The sequence below is a fragment of the Camelus bactrianus genome, chromosome 5 (genome assembly GCF_048773025.1).
Source record: "Camelus bactrianus isolate YW-2024 breed Bactrian camel chromosome 5, ASM4877302v1, whole genome shotgun sequence".
NCBI classification, from domain to species: Eukaryota; Metazoa; Chordata; class Mammalia; order Artiodactyla; family Camelidae; genus Camelus; species Camelus bactrianus.
The window spans coordinates 42076337-42100682 of NC_133543.1; the positions used below are offsets into that span (position 1 = coordinate 42076337).

Sequence of the window (24346 nt, forward strand, 5' to 3'; positions counted from 1 at the left end):
CTTAATTTGCATATATAATAAAGACTAGAAGGAAATATATCAAAATATTAATAGTGGTTATCTCTGAGGTGTCAAACTAGAGATGATTTTCACATTTTTCAACACTTTCTCCTAATTTCCTATAATGAACATATATTAATGCTATAATCAGAAATTAACAAGATTTTGTTAACATCAATTCTTGCTCTGTCAAAATATTTAGTTCATAGGAGCCACTGAGGATATCACAGGGAGAACTTCAGTCGGCTCTTCTGCATGTGCCTTTAAAGTAACACTGATGGTGGAGTCTGGTATTCACCCACATGCATGCTGCCATGTCACCCCACTGCTTATAGCCACTCTATTTTCAAGTCCAAGAACTGTAATTTGTGCTCTGAAAACAGGCTAGCATATTTGAAAGCAGGGTTATCCCTGAAAATTCAGATACATAAATACCACATAATGACTCCCACTCTACACCAGAAACTTTGCTGATCTCAGGGACATAAACCAACAGACTAGCCTAGCCTGATTATCTTTCTATGACTTTTCCTCTCATCTTTTAATTTGTCTTAGAAGGTGATCAAAATAGGCATGTAACTTTCCCTGACCGTGTAGAAGACAACCAAGAAAATGCTGACTGCCCACTGTGTGCATGACACTGTACTAAACAAGGGGTACCTCTATCCTGACTCAGCAAAATAAGGTGTGTTAATGCATTAATGGGTCTGTGTATAGACTGCAGATGTAAGCAAAATTCTCCATAAGCAAGCTTAATGCTATAGTAAACCAACAGAAAGAGCCAAAGCAGCCCATAAGTGCTCTCTTGTAGGTGACAAATGACCTTTCAAGTTGAATCAAACGCTTTCACCTAAAACAGCAGGTGAGCAATGCCACATTTACAACAGGCTTTATCTATGTATGGATAATGTCCCTCAGTTGTAATTTCCTTTGCTAACAGAAGAAATCACTTACTCCATGCTAATGGATGAAACACAGCCTTATTTATACTAATTTGATTTCATTTCTATCTACCTTATGCCATTTTACACACTGAAGATGATACACACAAAAAAAACATTTTAATACATACAGAAATCCCTTACTTACGTGGAAGATATAACAAAAGTAAATCAATTATTTGCAATGTAAAATTTTCTTGTTGGTTTAATCAATGTCATAAATGCAAGTGGTAAAAAAAAAAAAAGAATTAAAATGAAAAGAATCTGTCTAGTGACCCTTTTCTCTCCAGTCAAACTTCCCAGATGCACCCACTTTTAACTATTTTTGTTCTTGCTTCTAGAACATTATTTTAGGACATTAACTCTAAAAATATAGTGCTATTCTTGATTAACCAATTTGAACATTTATCTGCTGACTTCCTAATTTATATAAGACTTCTTATACATGCCCTACAATTTGGGGAGGAGGGTCAAGTTTATTGACATGTATTTTACATAGGTAACATTCACGCTTTTTAGTATACAGTCTCATGAGTTTTGACAACTGCAGTTCAATCACCCCACCCCACCAGATTTCCTCATACACCCTTTTAGACAACTCCTCCTGCTGCCCTAGCCCATGGCAAGCAATGTTTTTTTGTTCTTATACATTTACCTTTTTTAGAATGTCAAATGAAGGTGGCCTTTTGATTCTGGTTCTTGTCATTTGCTTTATGGTATTTGAAATTCATTCCTGTTGTTGTATATATTAATAGTGCATTGAATGAAGTTTCCAGAGTTTGTTGATCCATTCACTAAAGGACATTCCCCCCCCCCCCCCAGTTTTTGCTGATTAGGAGTGAGCCTGTAATAAACATTAATATATATATTTTATATGAGATAAATTTCATTTCCCTTCTCTAAATATCCAGGAGTGGGATTACTAAGTTTTATAGAAAGTGTGTGTTTAACTTTATAGAAAGTTACCAGTGTTTTTCAAAGTGGCTGTAAGATTTTACATTTCCACCAATAATGTATGAAAGTTGCAGTCTTTGGTTTTGTTTTGTTTTGTTTGTTACTGTTATGTGTTTGTTTCAGCCATAGGTGTGCAGGGGTATGTCATTGTGATTTCAATAAGCATTTCCTCATTTTTGGTGTGCTTATTTCTGTCCAAATCTCTTCCTTATATCTGTTCAAATCTTTTGCCCACTTCTTATTGGGTTCTTTGTTTCCTTGTTACTGAGTCCTAAGTCTTCATATATTCTGACTCAAGTGTTTTATCAAATATGTGTCTTGAAAATATTATCTCCCAGCTTTTGACTTATCTTTTCATTCTTTTAGCATCTTTCAAGGAATAGAAGTTTTTAATTTTGATAAAGTCTAGTTTATTAATATTTCCTTTAATGGATCATACTTTTGATACTCTTATCTAAGAAATGTTGCCTAACCCAAGGTCAGAAGGTTTTCTTCTATGTTTTCTATTAGAAGTTTTTATAGTTTTGGGTTTTATTTTTAAGTCCATGATCCATTCTGACTTAACAATTACAGCTTACAAGGCACGTTTTGAAGTTCTTTTGTTCCTTCTTCTTTTTTTTTTTTTTTTTTTTTGCCTATTATTCCAGCATTGTTCATTGAAAACTCCAGCTCTCTTCTTCTTTCTCAACATTGTTTTGGCTAGTCAGGGTCTTTTATGTTTATTTGTTAAAATACAAATTTTAACATTTTTTGCTCCAGTTATGTGAAAAATGCCATTGGTAATTTGATAGGGATTGCATTGAATTTGTAGATTGTCGTGGGTAATATGGTCACTTTAACAATATTCATTCTTCCAATCCAAGAACATAGTATATCTTTCCATATGTTTGTGTCATCTTCAATTTCTTTCATCAGTGTCTTAGTTTTTGGAGTACAGGTTTTTTGTCTCCTTAGGTAGGTTTATTCCTAGGTATTTTATTCTTTTTGATGCGATGGTAAGTGGGATTGTTTCCTTAATTTCTCTTTCTGATGTTTCCCTGTTAGTGTATTGAAATGCAACAGGCTTCTGTATATTAATTTTGGATCCTGCAACAGTACAGAATTCACTGATGAACTCTAGTAGTTTTCTGGTGGCATCTTTAGGAATTTCTGTGTATCATATTGTTTGCAAACAGTGACAGTTTTACTTCTTCCTTTCCAATTTGGGTTCTTTTTATTTCCTTTTTCTTCTCTGATTGCTGTGGTTAGGACTTCCAAAACCATGTTGGATAAAAGTGGTGAGAGTGGGCATCCTTGTCTTGTTCCTGATCTTAGAGGAAATGTTCTCAGCTTTGCACCATTGAATATGATGTTGGCTGTGGGTTTGCCATATATGGCCTTTATTATGTTGAGGCATGATCCCTCCATGCCCATGTTCTGAAGCATTTTTATCATAAATGGATGTTGAATTTTTTAAAAGTTTTTCTGCATCTATTAGGATAATCATATGGTTTTTGTTCTTCAATTTCTTAATGTGGTATATCACTTTTGACTGATTTGCAGATATTGAAAAATCTGCATTCCTGGGATAATGAAGTCCACTGTAATTCTTAACTTTGTTCCTTTGTATGTTATAGGTCTATTTTCAAGGGCTTCCTTTATAGGGCTTCCTTCAAGATTTACTCTTTATCTTTGAATCTCATCAGTTTGTATGATATATCTAACAGTGTGGAATTTGGGAAGAGAGGTATTTCTCTTGCTTGGGCTTCTTTGAGCCTCTGTGGTTGGTGACTTGATGACTTTCATTAATATTTGGAAAGTTATTAACCAGTCTCATCAGACATTTTTTCTATCCCATTCTCTTTTCCATCTAGGATTCCATTTACACATGTGTTATACCACTTGATACTGTATTACAGCTCTTGGATGCTCTGTTTTTGTTTTCATTATTTCCTCTTTACCTCCTGACATCTTCCATTTTAGTGTAATGACTTTATAATATATAATTACATAATTATAAGGTAATTTTATTGTTCTGTCTTCAAGTTCATAATTCTTTCCTTGGCTGTGTTGAGTCTACTGATAAGCACATCACGAGCATTCTTATTTTCATGTTTTCATATCTAGCATTTCCATTTGACATCTTCCTACATTCTATATTTCTGCTAAAATACCACATCTGTTTATGCATATTTTTCACCTTTTCCACCACAGCTTCTAATCTAGTTATTTTTAATCCCACGTATGATAGTTCTAATGTCTGCATTGTATCTAAATCAGATTCTATTGAGTGCTCTGTCTCTGGGCAGTAAGGTTTTTTATTTGATTTTTTGTGTTTCTAGTAAATTTCTGTTAATATTAATATAATCATACTCTTGGTAAATGCAATCATATTGTTATATGGACTTTATATTAAAGTGGGAGGTGTCACAGGATAGAGGGGAGTAAAGTAGGAAGAATGCAGTATCAGCTGTAAAGAGCGGTGTATGAAATAGTACTGCATTGACTCAAAATAAACATTAAGTTAAGAAAGAATGTAGTTAGGTCTAGACTAACCACTAAAAAATAATAATTAAAAGTGAGAGTAAATAAATCAATAAGTGAAATAAGTGAATACCCAAAAAATGATTACACAAAAAGAGGGCAAAAGGGAAGAAACAGAGGAACAACAGAAAGAGGAGAGAAATAGTAAGATGGTAGGCTTAAATCTGTATCAATAATTTCTTTAAATATTAATTGGATAACCACTCAAATAGGCTGACATTGTCAAATAGTTAAAGGATAAAAATCAAGAACCAATTACATGTTATATACAAAGGGTACATTTCTAATATAAAGATACAGATAGGTTGCAAGTACAAGGATGGAGAAAAAAATAAATGTAAATATAAAGCATAAGAAAGTTGGTATGGTTATATTAATATCAGAGAGAACAGACTTCAAACTATCAGCAAACTATGGCCCACTGGCTGTCCCACTTATAAATAAAGTTTTATTGAAACACAACAACACCTATTTGTGTATTGTCTATGCCCAACTTTATATTATGATGGCAGAATTAAGAGGCTGTATGGCCACTAAGACTAAAATATATACTATCTGACCCTTTAAGAAAAAGTTTGCTGACTCTTGATCTAAGGTACCAACTTAAGAAGCTAAAATACAAAAGGATAAATTAAAGTCAAAGTAATTAGAGGAAGGAAATGATGACAATAAGAGCAGAAAACAATTGAAGGAAAAAATAGAGAAAAATCAATAAAACCAAAAGTTATTTATTTGAAAGAAATCAATAAAATTGATAAACCTCCAATTAGACTGATCAAGGTAAAAAGAAAGAAAATAAAAAGTCTCAAATCAGGAATATAAGAGGGCACAGCAGTACTGATACTATAGATATTTAAAAGATAATAAAGAAGTATTATGAAAAACTTTATGATAATGACAATACCCAAAGGAGAGTTCAGTAAAATTCTAAAGGAGTATCTTCATCCTGATTTGTCACAATAACTGTCAATCCTTTTAAAGAGGTCTGGCTGTTTTAACAAAGTCAACTTTTTTCTATGCGTCAAAAAGCAGCACCTTTTAATATAATATAGCTAGGATATCTAGAGAACGGCTGTAGGAAAGAACAATTTAAAAAGAGGGGGAGGTTCGTTCAACTATGCATTTATTATTCTGTAATGAATATTCTGCTAATCATATAATTATTCTTTATTCAGTGTATCAAATTTAGAGTGTATTGTCTTTCCAGGAAATACACACTCTTGATTCCAACTGGATTTGAGTGAGAACGCAGTCTCGCTATGATTTTAGAGAGGCAAGTGCTGACAGAGTAGATCTTTACTCCTGAAGAGCAGTAATGGGAATGGAGAGAAGATAAGAGAAAAACACATTTCTAGGGGATCAGGCCAGGAAAATGCCATCATATTAAATTGTGAGATGTGATGAGTTAATATTCTTTAATTAATTTTGGCTCTGTTTTAAAACAATCTGTTTCCTTAAAGCTTTGTTAATCTGGATTACCATTGTCTGAGTTAGCATCTCTAGGATAAGCATGCATTTATGAAGCTAAACATTTTGCATTAAAATGATCATTGTCCAGTTCCTGATGGATTGGATTTTTGTTTCTAATCCCATTTTTGACCACAGAGTATCAGTTCAATCATGGTACTGAATGAAAAATTTATAAGGAACTTAATCAACATGCAGAGATGTGGCATCTATCTCTGTCATTTTACCTTTGCATGAGACAAGGATGATAACACAGATTAGGGAAAATGCATGTGTTTCGATTTCAAAATTAGAGCATCCTAATCATTTTCTCGATGTGAAAAGTTTAATGAAAAAGTACATTGATCTAATTTGGGATGCTTAAGTCACTGGCAAATTTAAATTGTTTAAAAAAAAAATAATAAGCCAAGCTCTTGAGTCATACTGAATGATTCACCCATGAATTCTTGAGGGGATTAATTTAAAACAGTTCCAAAGAAACAGTATCGTCACATACCTACTCTAAAAAAAAACAGAAGAAAACAACAGAAAAGGGAAGTTATTCTAGAGGTGAAAAAGGGATGCATCAGGACAGAACAGAACCTTGTTAGCCTGGTTGGCCAATCAGAGCAAATGAATTCAAAAGCCGCATGATAAAGCAACGGCTTGAGTGTCCCCTGAAAAATAATGGAGTGTTGGCTTCTGTGGAAATAAAGTCTTCCTTGTCTCTTTCACACTCCCACTCACCTCCTCCTTCTCTTTTACTTTTTGCTGGATCCCTCAGTGAGAGGAGTAGTGATCTGTATTGTTCAGATTCCAGGGAACCAAGAGGCCTACATGTTTCAGGGACCCAGCTTTCAAAGAACACGAAAGGCACAGGGCTCCTGGTCATGGCTCTGTCTTCTTTTCATAGCAAGTGTGGGAAGGCAGGGACTGCTTCCTCATAGAAGAGAACCAGACATCTTTCTCCATAGACTCTCTGCCTTTTCCTCACTTAGCAGTCACCCCTGAGATTATGGCCTGGAACTCCTGTTACAGCTGCCATGAAAGCTGAACCAATGTGAGCTATTGGAGACAGAGGTCACTCTAGCTTCACCTAAGCACTGTAAGACCTGTTGATGGTATCACAGTGTCAGGATCCAGGACTCTGATTTATCACAACCCTCTTTCTTTTTCCTAGGCTATTTAACTGTTAAAAGTTTAGAAAAAGAGAGTATATTAGAGTTCTGCCATGCAATTTGTGGCCAAAGTATCAAGTAACAAAAAAAAAAAGTTTCTTTGCCTTATTTTGCCTCCCTTTTCTAGATGCCCCCCTTAGGGTCACCCCTCTTAGGCTGGAGAGGCACAGCTGAACCAAGACAGTATTTAGGTATTCCTAGGTCCCTTAGCAAAAATGATACTTACCACTTAGAAACACATGCCAACATTATACCAATTTCTTAAACAATGTAAAGATAAACCTTGAGATTTTTACTGTTAGCTCTAAAAAATAATAAACATAAAAGTCCTAAACAATGAAAAATCCAGAAAAAGTCTCACAGATATAAATGATAAGGAATGATAGATAATACATACATAATTTGTGCTTAGAATTTTTCCCCTTTTTTCCTGTTTGGTTCTGTTTTCTATTTTATATTTGAAAATTAACCCTCTTGTTTTATTATTTATTAAAATTAAACTCTTTATATACATGTGAATATATCTTTTTGGGCTTTTTAATGATCTGTGCCTACAGTTCATTTATAAGCATTTTCCCTACAAATCTCAAAAGGAAGCCAATACTCATAATTTGGTAGCAGGTCAAGACTTAGCTAGAGCAGGAACTAAGCAGCCTCTGGCTGATATTTCTGTATCCCTGGCCTTCTCCTGAAGGACTCGGCATCATTCTCCTAGGAACCTGCTCTGGAACCTCAAATTGGGTCAGATTATCAGGTCCTGTATGACTGTATTCATTCTCCTCTACTCTTAGCCCTTTCTTATTTACAATAAGAGATGCCAAGTACTGCCAAGAAAAATGTAACAAACTGGATGTCAGCTACTGCTAGAAGTTTTTCTCCTAAAGAGAAACACATGGACATTTATTCAAAAGGAAAATATCAGTGGTCCTCCGTATCCAACATTCCACATTTGCAAATTCAACTAACCAACCCCAGAAAGTTCCAAAAATCAAAAGTTGAATTTGCCATGCACTGGCAACTCTTCATGTAGTTTTTACATTGTATTTATAACTATTCACATTGCATACATTGTATTAGGTATTGCAAGTAATCTAGAGATGTCCGTAGATTATATGCAAATACTACAATGTTTTACACAAGGGACTTGAATTGTGGTATCCCAAGGGTCCCTCTGTACTCTAAAATGCATTTGAAAATAACAATCACATTCAAAAGACCATAACTTTGGGCAAAACCCAACTGCTTTCACATAACAATAAATCATTTGCAAAGTCTAGAGAGTTATTCTTTTTCACACATCCTTTCATGTTAAGATACTTATGTAAGATTTGGAAAGGCCGGGTACCCCTCTCTGTTTACTCAGAAGCAGTAGAGACATCCAGTGCAAAGAGCTGAAAGTGACCCATTCAGAGATAGCACATGGGGACAGCAACACAGATAGAACAGAAGTCAGGCTAGAAAATAGCTGGGAATTTATGTATCAGAATCAGTTCATCTCACCAGAGTATTTCTTTAATGCTGGGTTGCTGGATAAAAGTACAGAATGCCCAGCTAAACTGGAATTAAACATCAATTGATTTTTAATATACATATGCTCCATGTCATATTTGTCATATAGTTAAATCATTTGGTTTCTTTAATCTGAAAGTCAATTTAACAGGGTGTTCTGTGATTTGCTAGATCTGGGGCCCCATTTTATGTGTCTTTAAAAATTACCTGGAAATGCCCTTGGCTCTATCTAGACTCTTTATCTTCAAGCCAGATTTATCCACTGAACTCCAGGCTCATAAAACCCATTGACTACCTGACATCACTCCAGTGTCTGATAGACATTTAAAACTCAGCCCATCTAAAACTGAGCTCCAGGTGTCGGCCACCGTATCCCACCTCTCCCCAGCCCTGCTCCTCCTGCAGTCTGCCTCATCCCACTTAGCAGTCTGTTCTTCCATTGTTTCAGTCAAAATTTGGTATCATCTTTTGCTCTTCTCTCATTCTCACACCTCAAATCCTTTATTTTTGCATGATTGTAGCAAATCGGAAGAACTCGCTATTTTATACTTCTGTAAGTTTTGGCTAGAAAACAGGTTCAGGCGATACAGTCGATGAAGAAATATGCCCCTAACGTTAGGGGCATTAACAAGTCATTAACTTGTGCACAGAGTTTCTCCTAGGCCAGAGATGTCTCTTCCTTGGAACCAGGGAACCTCTTGCCCCATTTGTGTCAATCAAGCAACAAGCAGCTGTGCTTAAAGAAGGGCAAAGGTGACATCTTCTGCATTATAAACTCAGTCAATCCAAGGCTTTTGCTTTCACTTTCAGCACAGCTTAAAATTTATAGTAGGAACTGCTAACTGCTGTTAAGTGGGTTAAAAAAAAAATTCATTACTTGAAACCCCACCCCCACCCTGGTTATTAAATAAAACAGTTCTTTTTTTACTTTTAGAGTAACAGCATCTAGCTTTCCAGACTCTTAACAATCTTTTCTAACCAGAAGATAAAGGAGTTTCATGAAATTAGTAGAGAATGCACAATGTGTACATCTATATAATATCCAAGTCATTGCTTCAAATTTGAGAACTCCAGGACATTTTCTGGCAATTCTTTGTTTAGTACATATGATAAATGTTGTGAGGTCATGTCAGATCTTTCTTATCAAACATCAAGGAACCCAGAAACTGGATAATTAGAGCAACTCAGAGCAGTCTAATTTTTTTAACCTGTCCAGATCAATGAATATTTTCTCTAAGTTTCCACCAGATCAGCGGTTACCCTCTGAGATTCTCTTCAAGGAGCAATGATTTCTACTCTTCCGTTAATGCTTAACAGGCCTCAGGTGACAGAAATGCTGGGGAAGAACAGCCAAAGCAAAAAGGTTTATTGGTTTATCAAAGTCTTCAGATTTTTAGGGTCCTAGGCCTGGTACTCAGCAGAGCCAAAGTGGAAAGTGGTGTTTTCTGTCATGGGGTTTTGCTATGTCACTGTGTCACCAGCACTTCTCATATAACATGTCAACAATGGCAAGTACATTTACAAAAATGGTCAATATGATTAAGAATGAAATTTGTAAAACTGACCAGGTTAAAAATAATAAAGGTAAATTTGACACAGCGTTGTGGAATGACTATTACTCAATAAAAAAATGTAAAAAAAGAAAATAATAATAATAAAGGTAACCACATAAGAAAAACAATTTAAAAGATGAAATAAACAAATTACCTTGAATCCCTCTATTAAATAATCAAAGATTTGTATAAAACTTAAGAATCAAAAGTGTAGATTGCAATAGACATTTTTTTCTGTGGGACACAAAGAGGAGTAAAGTTTCTTAAAGAGATTTCAAAATGACTGCATTCGACATAGAAAGGTTCATTGTAAAAGTTCAATTTTGATAAGTATTTCTCTACTATATTGATACTTTATCTCCATATCAGGAATTTTTCTTAGCCTTCAAATTTTAAGGAAATAAATTTGAATGGATGATCTATTTTTTTCTTCTTTTTTATACATTACAATGTCTAATGCTTCCATGACTTTTTAAGGATATAGTAGGGCATGTTTTCTTATGTTGTTATGCCCAAGGTCTCTGAAATTTTCTAAAGATTTTGTCATATAACAAAACACACCTTTCAAGCTGGATGGCAAATAACTGTGTCTACTTTTTAAAATGTCTGCAACAATGCCATTAGCTCCCTAAAATAAAAAAGGGTTGTACAGATGGCCTTTAGAGGAAATTTCACAGGTGCTGAGTCAAAACTGTGATCTCCAATAGATAAACAGGTTCATACCACATAGCACAGGGAACTATATTCAATACATTGTAATAACTTATGTTGAAAAAGAATATGAAAATAAATATATGTATGTTCATGTATGACTGAAGCATGGTGCTGTGCACCAGAAGTTGACACAACATTGTAAACTGACTATACTTCAATTAAAAAATATACATGTATATATACACACACACACACATACAAAACTGTGATCTCCAGAAAACTTTGTGCATGTGTGTAAATTCTATTAAATCATCAAGAGCACTTTGGATATTCCAAGTTAGCAGAGTTTCCACCCATTTCTTTTAAAGACTTTTCCATAGTCATTTTTCTTCCCATTGATGAATATACTAACTCCGAATTCAAATATTTCCCTTTATCCTATCATCTTTCTGACAAGCCTTTGGGTAACTGCTTTCCTGAAAGGCTGTGCTTTTTCAAAGATAACCAAAATGCTTTAATCTTCATATTGTATCAGTTGATTGCTTCCAATAATCAAATTTTCCCTTGAATATTGTAGTTAGTGATTCTCTCAGGCCATCTGAAACACTGGAATCTGCACATGACAGCAGTCATACTATTCAAAACATTCTCCCCCAAATGTCACTAAGAGGAAAACTACCCACCCTGGAGTATAGCTATTAATGTCAAACAGATTGTCATCTGAGAAAACAAAAGTGCATCAAAATCAGCTTCGGACAAAGTACAGCCCTATGGAAAACACAAGGTTTTTATGTGCAAACGTCTTAAGTGTCTAAAATGTTTGAAGAATGAGTTAGGAAGGAATCTGCTCTTGGTCTCTCTCCTTAACCTAGAACAATGTTGTAATGAAAAGAGTTTTTGAGTTAAAGGGTTTTTCATCATAGCACAGTATGATTTTACCAAAGATGCATTTGCCCCAGTTTCTAGTAAACATTATAAAGAAATGCTTAATTTCTAACTGGGACGAGGGCTCTATTTAGCCTATCAAAGAACAGACCTGTTATAAAAGCTGGGACGTTCGCCAGAAATTTTTTTCCCTGCAATTCTTGGTAAAGATCATACCTCGAAAGCACTGTGCCTTGCAAACCACGCAGATTTAAGCTCCCACTCCCGCCTACAGAGCTTGGCAGCAGCGGTTTTTGACGTATCCCGCATCTCCTAAAACTCAGACTGAATCGCCACCACCACTTCCCACCCTCCCACCACCACCACTGTGCCATCATCCTTGCTCAGCTCTCCACAGCTCAGCACAGAGCGTCCCCAAAGCCCCTGCAGAGTGAACTCACGGTGCCACCCAACTGCCAGTCCGGCGCACACCCACAAACACTCTCCTACTCCCTCCGCTGCAAACTGCCCCAAATTTGTCACCCACCTCACCCCTAATCCCATACCCCCACGTCTCTGTCGCTTTTTCCCTCCTCCTGGTGGCTTCATCCCCAATACACCTGTCTACTCCTACGACTGCCAGACGTCAGGTGCCCACGCTGCGCCTTATCCGGTGCCCCCTCAGTCCAATTGGCGCTTCCCACTCCGCCCCGAGGAAGGTCAGTTTGCTCGTAGCACCTTCCCCCCTCAGCCCTGGTGCCCACACGCAGACCGCCCCCGACTCCCACCCTCGCGGGCGTGGAGCAAGGAGCGCCCGCCGTACCTGTGGAGAGAGCGGCGGCCGCGGCGAGCAGCAGGAGAGCCTGGCGGAGCGCTCGGGTCATGGCCACCAGGCGCCGTGCGCGGGCTGCGAGGCCCCAGAGCGGAGCGAGGCGGCCGGGGCACCGCGGGCCGCTTTGAAGTTCCCGGGGCGCAGGAGCGATGCACAGCTCGACACCCTTTCAAAGTGTGCGGTTGGCTCTAATCCGCGCGGGCGCCCACCTCTCCTGCCTCCCCCATCCCCCGCCCCCCGCGGCTGGCGGCGCGCGGCGCTCCTGCCACCGGCCCAGTCAGCCGGGCTGGCGAGGGGGGCGGGGGGGCGACAGTGCCCGCCCCTGCCGCGCCTCCGCGCCCAGGGCTCCCTGGCAGCCGCCTGGGGCCTGGCGCTGCCCGGCAGGCGGGCAAAAGCAGCCCGCTAACGAGGCAGTGAGACCGCCCAGACAGGTGGGTGAGGTGGGTGGTGGGGGTGGTGGGGGTGGAAGAGTCGGGGTGGGGTGGCGCGGAGCCCCCAAGGCTGGATACGCTGGGACAGGGGTCGGGACAGGAGGGAAGGCCCTCCTGAGACTTTAGGAAAACTTAAACCCCGCAGCAGTTGCTTCCTGGTGGTCGGCTCTGTAGTCTCCACAGAAGGTCCACGCGTCCAGGACTCTTGACGTTCGTTTTCGTCCAGTGCCCTAAGGGTTTTCTGAGTAGACTGAGCTCTGAGACACCCAGGATATTCCCGCCGCGCTCGTCACGCCGCCGCGTCGCCGCTCTGCGCGCGACTGTGGACGGCGCCCTCTCTGTCCAGCTCTGGAAACAACCCAATTGCCACACTGCCCCGGCTACCTATAGTTTGGTTTAACAAAAACTTCAGCTCTAGTCTGAGGACTTCAGGCGACCCTCCCTCCAGGAATGGCGGCCGAAGCTGGACTACCTGCGTCAGGTGTTGTGGTCATCCGCAATGTGTAATCCAGGTTTGGGAGTAGAGAGCCCGTCCTCGCGAGATACCTCAGCAACTACAATTTCAGCGACTGTTAAACTGAGGGGCGGTTTAAAACGAGGTGAAGAATAATTTAAAGTAATACATTAGAAACTTGTTTTGTGTGTTGATTAAATCCCTGGGGCTTGTTATCAAATGGGCGTGCTTCCCAGGTGGACTGTGTTTGAAAATATAAGGGCAGAGTTACCAATTAATAGACATTAGCCTGAATTCAATGCATGTAGCCTAGACATTAAAGTGAATGGGATTATTTTAAACTGAACAATACAAAAAGCCAAGAATCCAGTAGTGTTGATATTGCTGCTGTTAGGGAGATCCTTGAAAAGTGATTGTCATATAAATTAATTGCTTTAGTATAAAACATATTACTTGCTTTTTCACCTAACCCTAAATAATGTGTATTCTTACTGAGGTCTATGAAAGATCTATGGTGAAATGAAGTATACAATTGGCTTCGTCATAGAAGCCCAGTATTGGGGTTGGGTTGTTTGTCGGACTCCAAGACACAGTGGTATCCATCCTGAGGATCTCATCCCCCCCCTCCACCACCGTGAATGAATCTAAACGTTAATAATTATAAAAAGAATTTGTTCTCATTTCATTCTGGATCCAAGCTAGCGAGCAAACAAAACAAAACAAAACAAACAGAAAATGGAGATGTGGGACAAGCCTGAGCCCTTCCAGACACCTACAAAACAGATGCTTTTTTAAAAAAAAAAAAAAAAAAGGCAAGAAAATGCTAGGCTGCATTATATTTTGGCTGACTTGGCTTGCTCATTATTTGGTAACTATACCCTAGACTGTATCCACCATTGGATCATGTGACTTGGAGCCTAAAGATGGGAATTTATCATCCTCTCTGTGCCTGCTTCCCTAAAAGTCAATGACATTTCATTCCTCCCTTTTTCTCAGAAGCACGATAGGATTACAAGGGGTAGTGAACATGAACATAAGGCATTAAACCGTAAGGCATTAAATTAAAGTCAGTTATTCACCCTCCATATTTTATTGTGTCTCTTGAATACAATAAGCAATGTCCCTGCAAGTTGGAAAGCGCTCATCTTCTAAGAAAGCAAGGCTATTATCTCAAGAAGTCTGGTATTGAATAACCTCAGTATTCTAAACACAGCAATTTCCCCTTAGTCTAAAGGTGCACTGTCTACTATGGTATCCGTAGCCACATGTGAACAGTGAGCACTTGAACTGTGTCTAGTCCACATTGACGTGTGCTGTAAGTATAAAATACACACTGGATTTCAAAAACTTACTACAAAATAGGAATGTAAAGTATATCATTAATAATATTTATATTGCTTACATGTTGAAATGATAATATTTTGAACATATTTGGTTAAATAAAATATATTACTAGAATTAGTTTCACCTATTTCTTTCTACTTTTTAATATGGCTATTGAAAAATTTTAAATCACATATATGGCTTGCGTTCGATCTGTATTAGTCAGTGCTAGTCTAATGACTCCTTCTCAGATGGGAAGGATCATTACCTTTGTCTTAAGCACAGTATAAAAAAGCCAAGAGTTGTTAGGTGCCTTGCCAGTCAACACGTGGCCAGCCAATGAAGGATGCGGGAACTTTTGAATTCTTGGTGCAAAGTTCTGTGATACAACAACAACAACAAAAAGTTTAACATGTCAAATCTAAATACTTAATTTGTAGAATTATTTTAAACCACATCTTTAGATGCCATTTTCTTCTGTCCTAAGTGCATGTTCTTCCAACATTAGTACTATGGAAACTTTGAAGTAAGGAGTTAATCACTCTTAATGTATTGAATTCCAATGGCTGGCAAAGTATACTCTTAGACAATTACAAATGTTTCTGATATGCTTGAATCCTTAATGCTACCTTTTGAAGCAACCAAGAAAAGAGCTTCATCCTTATAATTTGTCCCCATTTTTACTTAAGAAAGTGTACTTTATTCGCTTTATGCACATACACATAAACACGCCTATGGAAATCAATCCAGTCTTAATCCAATATCTTTAAAAAAATTTTTTTTATTGAAGTATAGTCGGTATACAATGTTGTATTAATTTCTGGTATATAGCATAGTAATTCAGTTATACATATATATATTCCTTTTCATATTCTTTTTCATTATAGGCTATTATATGCTATTGAATATAGTTACCCATGCTATACAATAGGACCTTATTGTTTATCTATTTTATATATAGTAGTTAGCATCTGCAAATTCCAAACTCCCATTTTATCCCTCCACACTCCACCTTTACGTCTGGTAACCATAAGTTTGTTTTCTGTCTGTGAGTCAGTTTCTGTTTTGTAAATAAGTTCTTTTGTGTCATTTTTTTTTAGATTCCACATATAAGTTACATCATATGGTATTTTTCTTTCTCTTTCTGGCTTACTTCACTTAGAATGATGATCTCTAGGTCCATCCATGTTGCTGCAAATGGCATTGTTTTATTCTTTTTTACAGCTGAGTAGTATTCCATTTTGTGTATATGTGTGTGTGTTTGTGTGTGTATATATATCACAACTTCTTTATCCAGTCATCATTAAAAACTCCACAAATGATAAATGCTGAAGAGGGTGTGGAGAAAAGAGAACCCTCCTACACTGTTGGTGGGAATGTAGTTTGGTGCAGCCATTATGGAAAACAGTATGGAGACTCCTCAAAAAAACTAAATATAGATTTACCACATGATCCTGGGCATATATCTGGAGGAAACTAATTTGAAAAGATACATGCACCTCGATGTTCATAACATCACTATCCACAATAGCCAAGACATGGAAGCAACATTAATGTCCATCAACAGATGATCAACATCTTTTTTAATGAACTATTATTAAGAAAGTACTCTTTGGAGCATAGTGAGTGACTCTCATTATTTAATATAAGCAGCACAAATGCATTGTTCAAGATGTAATATAATATAGTACATTTTTCATATTTTTGTACATAACTGGAAAAAATTTATGTGAGCCATTTTCTTTTATTTCACTGGAAAGAAATTTGCATGCAAATATGTTTCTCAAGATTTAACCTTACCCCCACCCTTAATCATCTGTTGTACATATTCATTACCATAGCAACATTACATCATGACTCCTGGATTCTCATCATCAAAGGAAAACAGAAACAATCAATAATTGAGGAGTTCAACCCATCAGCAAAACAGACTTTGGGTGAGTAAATCTTACATAACCAAAAGAAGCAGGGACTTTAAATTGTAAAGGGACTTTAAATTGTAAAGATTTGATACATTTGCAGAATAATATTCCAAATTAATAAGGGAAATAAATATGTGTAATAACTGGACTTTGAAAATGACTATTGGGTGGGTGTGGTTGTTTAGGATATTCTTATTATACAGGTTTCTTGTATTATTATTACTGTCCTTTTCAGAAGCATCAACGCCATGCATCTTAATTTCTCATTTCATCTTGGAACATGAACTTGTCATGAAACAAGCATATGGTGAGGAGGCATACTACGATCCTTTCCTATATACTATCAAGGTCTAATTTTTTTCTCACTTTACTGCATTTTTCCTTCCCTAAACTCACAGTCTCTCTAAAGAAGTGCATGACACATTCATCTCCACTCTTCTCATCTCTTAATCCTAGAAATCTTGCACTGGGGAATCTTGGTTTCACTTCTGTTCTTCACCTTCTTCTTCTGTTGTTAATTCCATTCCATGAAAATAGTCATCTGTTTTAGGACCTTTGTTGAGATTCCACAATTTGTACCTTCAAAGTGTCTACCCCAAAGGACAGCTCAGGTCTTATAAAGAAGAAAAATAATGACCCCCCTCCTCTGTGGACATGACAATGGGGGAAATATCAGTTTCTTAGCTCGACTGCCACTGCCTGAAGCTTAAAGTCTTTTCTAAGTATTCCCACTATCTGTTTTCACCACCTTCCGAAAATGCCTGCACCCCTTCACTGATTTTCATGTGCTTCTAATACTATTTATATGGTCTTTCCACAAACTCAAACTTTGTCTGTTTCCCCTTCCGATGACTAATAGTGTGCTGAGCTGATTGGCTGCATTCAGCACAGGTTTTATCTGTGAAAGGCAGGTCAGAGATTCAGTTCCAAGTAAGCAAGCCACCACCACTTAGATCATTTCCTTAGAATGGGCCCATAATTATACTCTGCCAAAGTAAGGTCACAGCTAGGTAGGAGAGTTAGATGACTCAGGATAGCTCCATTCCTTCCTGGGTAAATCACTCAAATTACAGTTATTTTTAACCCCTGACAAATGCCTTGTTTTTTCCCTCTTATCTCTTCCCTCTGTCTCATCTTCTGCATCCAATTAATCAGCAGTTTCTATGGATTCTAACTTTTATAAAAATCTCTTAAATTTTTTTTTCACTTCTTGCCACCTCACTGCCCATCCTGCTTTAGATCATCATCTTGTTTTACTTACAATGTCAAAAATGCCTCCTATCTGGTCTCCCTTCCTTGAGGTTCACTCCTCTTCACTCTATTCTCACAGACTCTTCAGCTAGAGGCATATTTTTATAGCACAAATGTGATCATATCACTGAAAGCTACCTAATACATGTTGCTAGTTCTAACACTGGCAGTTTTGACATTGGCAGCTGAAATTAACTTGGCACATAATAAGCACTCAATAAATACTGATTGAATGAATAAGTAAATGACATTTAAGACCCTCAACCATATTGCTCCAAACCTGCTTTTCCAACTGTATGTTCATCTTTCCCTTGCTCTCCCCCAACACTAACACTGTATTTGTTAAATAAATGAGTTAACTCAACTACAGCAACATTTTTGTAACTAAAGTTTTTCCCTCTTTGTATTCACATTGCCAAACCAGAGATGGTAGTTTGGGTCAGTTCACATAATGAGAGCAAATGTTAAAACTGAGTGAGTAAACCTTAAAAGGGACCAAAGAATGTTCATTAAAGAACTCTCTGGCTTGAGGGCTAAGTCATCCTAGTAAAAGAAATTTGAGCTCTGTATCAGTGGAGTTTTTTAGTTGAAATAAAAGAAACTTACCTTAATAAGTTTAAGCAGGAATTACATTTGTTAGAGAATATTAAGTTGCTCATAGATTCTCTGGAAAAGCCCACGAATTAAGCTTGGAAGTAACACAGGCAGGGACAATATGCCACATCCTGCTACAGAACTAGAGATGCTCTGGTCTGTCCTCGCACTGGGCACAGACAGTGCAACTGGCTCCATCAACACCCTGAGGCTGGACAGTGAGTGATTGTGCTAGGACCTCTCCTCCTGCTGCACCTGAACACTAGCTGTGGCTTCCTTCTCCCTAACTGGAGCTTCAAGGGAGGCTTGGGGACTGAACATCAGGTTTTGATAGAGAGTGGTAAGGATGCATAAAGTAGGGAATTCCCTCGAAATCCCTCAAAAGGATGAAATGTTCAAAGGTACTGGTGGTCCAAATGGAATGACAATCTGGGAAGCCCGTTCTAATCCCCCTTTTCCGGAATTTAGGGAAGTTACTTAATCCTTACAAAATTACAGCCAGAAATTAAGGTTTCAGACCTCCGGTAAGCCCTATTTACCCACAACTTTACCACCTTTTACATTCTTCATCTATAAAATGGGGAAATGTACCTCCAAGGTTTATTTTGTGAATGCAGTACTTTTGGATTATTATGCAAATATGTGTTAATACTATCATTATCACAAATTTGGAATAATACTACTTTCCCATGCACAAAATTTTTGATAATGAGATAAAAATTACCTGGAAGGCTTTTTGAATTTAAAAAAAAAAGTTGGACAAATACAAGGAACAAACTTTTAATCGCTTGTCTGAGAAGGAAAAGAATACTTAAATGTAATTAAAATTTACAAGTATTGTTGTTGGTGAAATTCTTTAAAAAATACTGGATGTTTGTTTTTCTTTTCTGTTATGATAATAAATGAAATTTATGTACAGATGTTCATTGCCATGAGTGACCTGTTTCCACATGAAAGGGACCACATAATTGTGTTTGTTCCTTTCTATTTGCCTGTTTTTTGTATTTGTCTGGCAGAGCCCTACTTCTCTATGATTTTCAAAACAAAATGTAAAACATAAAAGTACAAAATAAAAAAGATTGCAAATGACAAAAGCCCTAAAAATATTTATCAAAAATACTTACTTTCTATCCACAGAGAGTAAGCCACTTGTCCCTAAACTCAGAAGTCAAGGATTCTTTCACAACCTAACAGGATGAGAAACTAAAAAGAACAATGGTAGAAAGCATTACTGCTCAAATCTCCAGAGTAGCAAATTTGAGAGTGATGCAAAGGATGCTGAGAGATCTCACAAAATCCACACTCAACAACTTCTTGTTGGATTGTCCACGTGGCCCAACAGCTTTTACTGTCCTGGGACCAAGTCGGGTACTTGTCTTGCGATAAGGGCCCCCACACGTGCCTCTGCTCTTAGAGGCTCATAACAAGTCTATCAACCCACTCATTTCCTTTGAGGTGACTCCTACGTTAGATTATTAACTATACAGCAAACCATGACATTTTGGAAGATGGGGTACATTATTTTCTTGGTGTGCCCCTTCTCCTTATCTGTTGTATAGAGATGTAAAATACACTGATATTTCTGCTTATGAATTCTCTGGGAATCAGATTCTTCTTAAGAAACTCTGCTGTGATTTGGGGAGAAAGTCACCCAATACATGGTCCATCACTGAAAACCAAGTTGGCCACCAGCACATGGGCCTAGAGAGTGGGGACATGAGGGACATAAATAGAAGACAATGTTCACCCATGATAGTACGGCTTAAATGTGGAACACAACTGTTCTCTAAATTCCAAGTACTAGAATTGATGCAGAGCTGGAGGATTTAAACAAACTTCGCTTGAAGCTCAGATGTAATAGAAAGGGAAACAAAACCAGATAGGAACATACAATCAGGCAACATAGTTCATAAATTATCATTCATTTGTGTTTTATCTTGTGGTCTCCTAAGGAGGCACTTCCCCACCAGCTCTAGGCTCCTTTCTCTGTGAACTCTCACCATCTTTACTGAGGGGGAGGCTGACCCCACAGAACAACCACCATTCCCACTTCTCTTTCTAAAGCCCACCTTCTAAATGCTCATTCTTTTCTGAGGATCCTCCTCTTCACTGCATCATTGATTCCAGGAATATGCACCATTTTAAAGTGAGGCCCCTTACTTTTTTCCCCACCCACCTAGGTGTGGCCTTACCGCTTCATAGGAGAAGCATATCAGAATCCAAAGCACCAAAAGAGACACACACTCATGTGTGTACACACACACACACACACACGCACAGTAGCAAGGGACCTAATTCAGCATTAGATGTATCTCTTTGTGGATGACTGACAGTCAAGTCTGCAATTGAAAGCACCAAAGATGAGTTTTGCTGAAGGGGGCGCCTGTCTCGTTACTCTGCTGCAGCTATCTCTTAAGAGACCAAGCCCAGAATACAAGATAGAGGCAGAGAAGTGGACAACCAGTTGTCATCTGCTTCCTTAAGGTCGTGGAAGACACATTAGCAAGTTCTTATGTCCTTAGGATAAACAAAATGGAGAACAAGGATATTTTTCAGAGTCTTCCATAAATCTAAAAGGTCAAAGTATCTGATAGCACATGGCATAGAAGCAGATGGAAAATGTGCTATTTTCTATCTTGATTTAATTAAGAGGGCTCCCACAAAGCCCCAAAGTTTCACTTTACTTTTAAGTTTTGTGGGCAATTAATACATCTTCAGTGTATATATCAAAGCACTACTGCTAATAGCCTTCTTTTCGTCGTTCATTCCATAAACGGAGTGACCATTATATGATGGAAATGGTTTCTTGACACTTGAGTTAAACAAAACTAGATCCCAGCATCTCTTTGTTAATAAAAATCTAAATAATTGACATAGTTGTTGTCAAATATTGAATGCCTACAATATAAAAGGTACTATTTCATAATCCCATAATACATAAGAAGATAAATTTGATCATGCTGTTTTCAAAATGTGGACTTATTTTGTTGCGACCTTTGAATGATTACCATCTCTGCCTTTTGATAACTGTGGACTATGGGCAAGCTACTCCTTAGATCTCCATTCCTTTCTCAAGAATTCTCACTGGGAAGTTATGAGACTTATACTAGAATTGGTATTACTTAATGACCTAGAGCCCTTCTACATTGTAAGCACTTAGTACATGCAAATCCCCATCCTCTTCTTTCCCAGTTTTTATTAAAATGTGTTTAAAATTAACCTCTCCCTAAGTGAAATAGGAATAGTTAGTAACATTAATGTTTAATAATTTCCACAAGGTAAAATCATATAACTGTTTAAAGTGGCATTTTGCACCTAACTCAGGCAGGTGATTCAATTGTTACTTACTTCAGCCAATATGTACTTTGTGCAATGCACTATGCCAAACCCTGGGTAGACAGTGTGAAAAAGAAAAATGTCCTCTACTTTTTATGAAATGTATGTCAAACAAAAGAAAAAGATCTTAAACAACTAGTTGCATAATTAGTTAAATTGTGATAAGTATTAGAAATGGCAAATATAGGGTATTTTAGAAATTACAATGGGGTGGATCTGTCAGAGACAGCAAGGAAAGTTTCTGTTGAGCAGAGCTTGAAAGTAGGATAGAAATTAGTTAGGTGTTGTGTGTGTGTGTGTGTGTGTGTGTGTGTGTGTGTGTGTGTGTGTGTGTATGAAGGACTCAAGGCAAGAAGAGACTTGGTTTTAGAGGAATCTGAGTAAGGCCAATGTGGCAAGATGTGGAGAGTGTCAGAGATGAGTGTGAAGTGTTTAGGTCGGGTGGGTGCCTTTTAGGCCACGTTAAGAATTTGGATCCTAATTTTGAAAGCAGTGGAAAGTCACTGAAATTTTTCAATAAAGGTAATGACACGATCAGATTGAAATGTTAAAATATCACTCCAGCTTCCAATGTGGGCAAGGGGCTGTGCCTAGGCCAGAGTGAATCTAGGTCGCTGGCTGGGAGGATTACTCAGTCATCTGCCTGAAAAAAGACTTTTGGCAGGAACCAATTTTGGCAAAGGAGACAGAAAAAAAAAGAGAGAGAGAACTGTGTTGAAGGAGATGGAGGGGACAGGAAAGGAGAGGAATGATTCAAGGTACCCCCTAGGATTCTGATGCCTGGCCTGGGTGGGCCATTCACTCAAAGAGGGAACCCTGAGAAGAGTCAGTCTGGATGTGTATGCATTTCACTTCAGATACTGAGTTAGAAGTGACTTCGAGACATGCGTAAAGGCTGAGGAGCCAGTGAGATATGAAAGTGTAGGGTTTATAAGATTGGTCTTGGCTAGAAGCAAAAATTGGAGAGTTCTCTAGGTATGCAGGAGGTAATTAAAGCCAAGGCTGTGGATAAGATTTTCTACACACAGTTTTTCAGAGCAGACATGCACTGTAGCTGTCTTAGGGTTTTTCTCGATTTTTTATAGTCTCCCAACAGAGTGCACAATTGGTTCAATCTGACTTATAATGTTTTCAAGAGTCATACTCTATGGCATCAAGGTTTAGACACTTAACCAATTACTTATTGTAGCTGATTAAGAAAATCCAGAGTTATTTCCTGAGAAAAATGTTGACTGTATGCATAAATACCAGCATATTGGCTAACTCCTGCACTGGTGTGTTGATTTTTTGACTGGGATGGACTTCACATTCATGTACTCAAGTGTACACAATTGGAAGAGAACTTCGCCCTTCAAATCTGAGTATAGCGTTCATTTAATTCACAACACAAAATAGCTACAATGCAGATACTTCTCAGAAAATCCAATCATGAATGAAAGAAATCCATTTTTGTCTGAGAAAATATTTGTTGGGGAGGAGAGAAGCAAGATATAGTCCTCTACTAAGTTAATCAGTAGGAAAAGTGTCACTGAAGGCATTTGTGTTATTTCAATCTGCTATATTGCCTTAACTGGAGATCATTTGCTTGTATCTTTGAAAGTTAAGGCATTAAAGAAAAAATATTTGCTAGGTTAAATCTCTGCCTCTTTTTAGGCAAGGAGTGGTTTAAAATAAAAGGAGAAGGAGAAAAAGTTAAATTTTTAATTTATATTCCTCTGTGTTCCATAAGAAATTTGAAATGCCTTACCAAAATTCATGGAATGAAATATATCTATTTATTTATACACACACGCACACATACAAAACAAGGGAAAATACAAACTGGAGTAGATGGCTGTAACTGAGATTGAGGTAAAATGGAAATATGCACGCCAAAGACTCCTACATAGGTACTAAAGTTGGATTGCAGATTTGAGTCTGAAAATTTGGCTTTTGAGTAAAGGGATACATCATTGCTTTCTTTACTATACATAAGGAACGTATTTTCTCTCTTCTAAAAGTAATTTATTGCTTGGTGTTTTGTTTAGAAGACACTGAAAGATATATTTTTAAACATACTCAAAAATATTCCTAAAGTAAATGCAGTAGTAGATTTTATACAGGCCTTCCTGGCAGTATTCTTCAGTTCAAGACTAGGACATTATTCCAAAAACAACTTAATAACAGCAATTCTGTGAGGTGAGAGAAGTGGAGGGAAGATAGTCAGCGTGGCCTAAATATCTGGCTCTGATGGCCTAACTTAATCCACAGCTACTCTCTGACATCACCAGATGACTGACTCTGTACGTTTTTAGATTAGGTATCCGAAGGGAATCTGCTTAAAGCTGTGGGTCTCCAGAAAAACAGACAGTGCGCGTGCGCGCGCACGCGCGCGCGCACAAACACACACACACACACACACACACACACACACACACACACACACACACACACACACACACACAATGTAGTATATAAATTTAGAAGGTTCACTAATCACTGTATTTAGAGCCCAGGTTGGAATATGGGATAGTGAGTGTCTAGGTTTTTGACCCTTCTCCTCAGTGTTTATTGCATCATGCTCAAAGATCTTTTTGTTTGT

The 24346-nt window shown here is 37.8% G+C and overlaps 1 protein-coding gene across 3 annotated transcripts in view; it reads right to left on the minus strand.

Annotated features, from left to right (window-relative positions):
* Window positions 1-12577, minus strand: part of ACVR1C (activin A receptor type 1C) — a 138821-nt gene extending 126244 nt beyond the window's left edge. For all 3 annotated transcript variants that reach the window (XM_074363692.1, XM_074363693.1, XM_074363691.1), the window contains exon 1: window positions 12446-12577. In XM_074363692.1, coding sequence (XP_074219793.1) covers window positions 12446-12506 — 61 coding nt within the window. In that variant the 5' untranslated portion in view covers window positions 12507-12577. The remainder of the gene's footprint in view (window positions 1-12445) is intronic.
* Between the last annotated feature and the right edge of the window lie 11769 nt (window positions 12578-24346).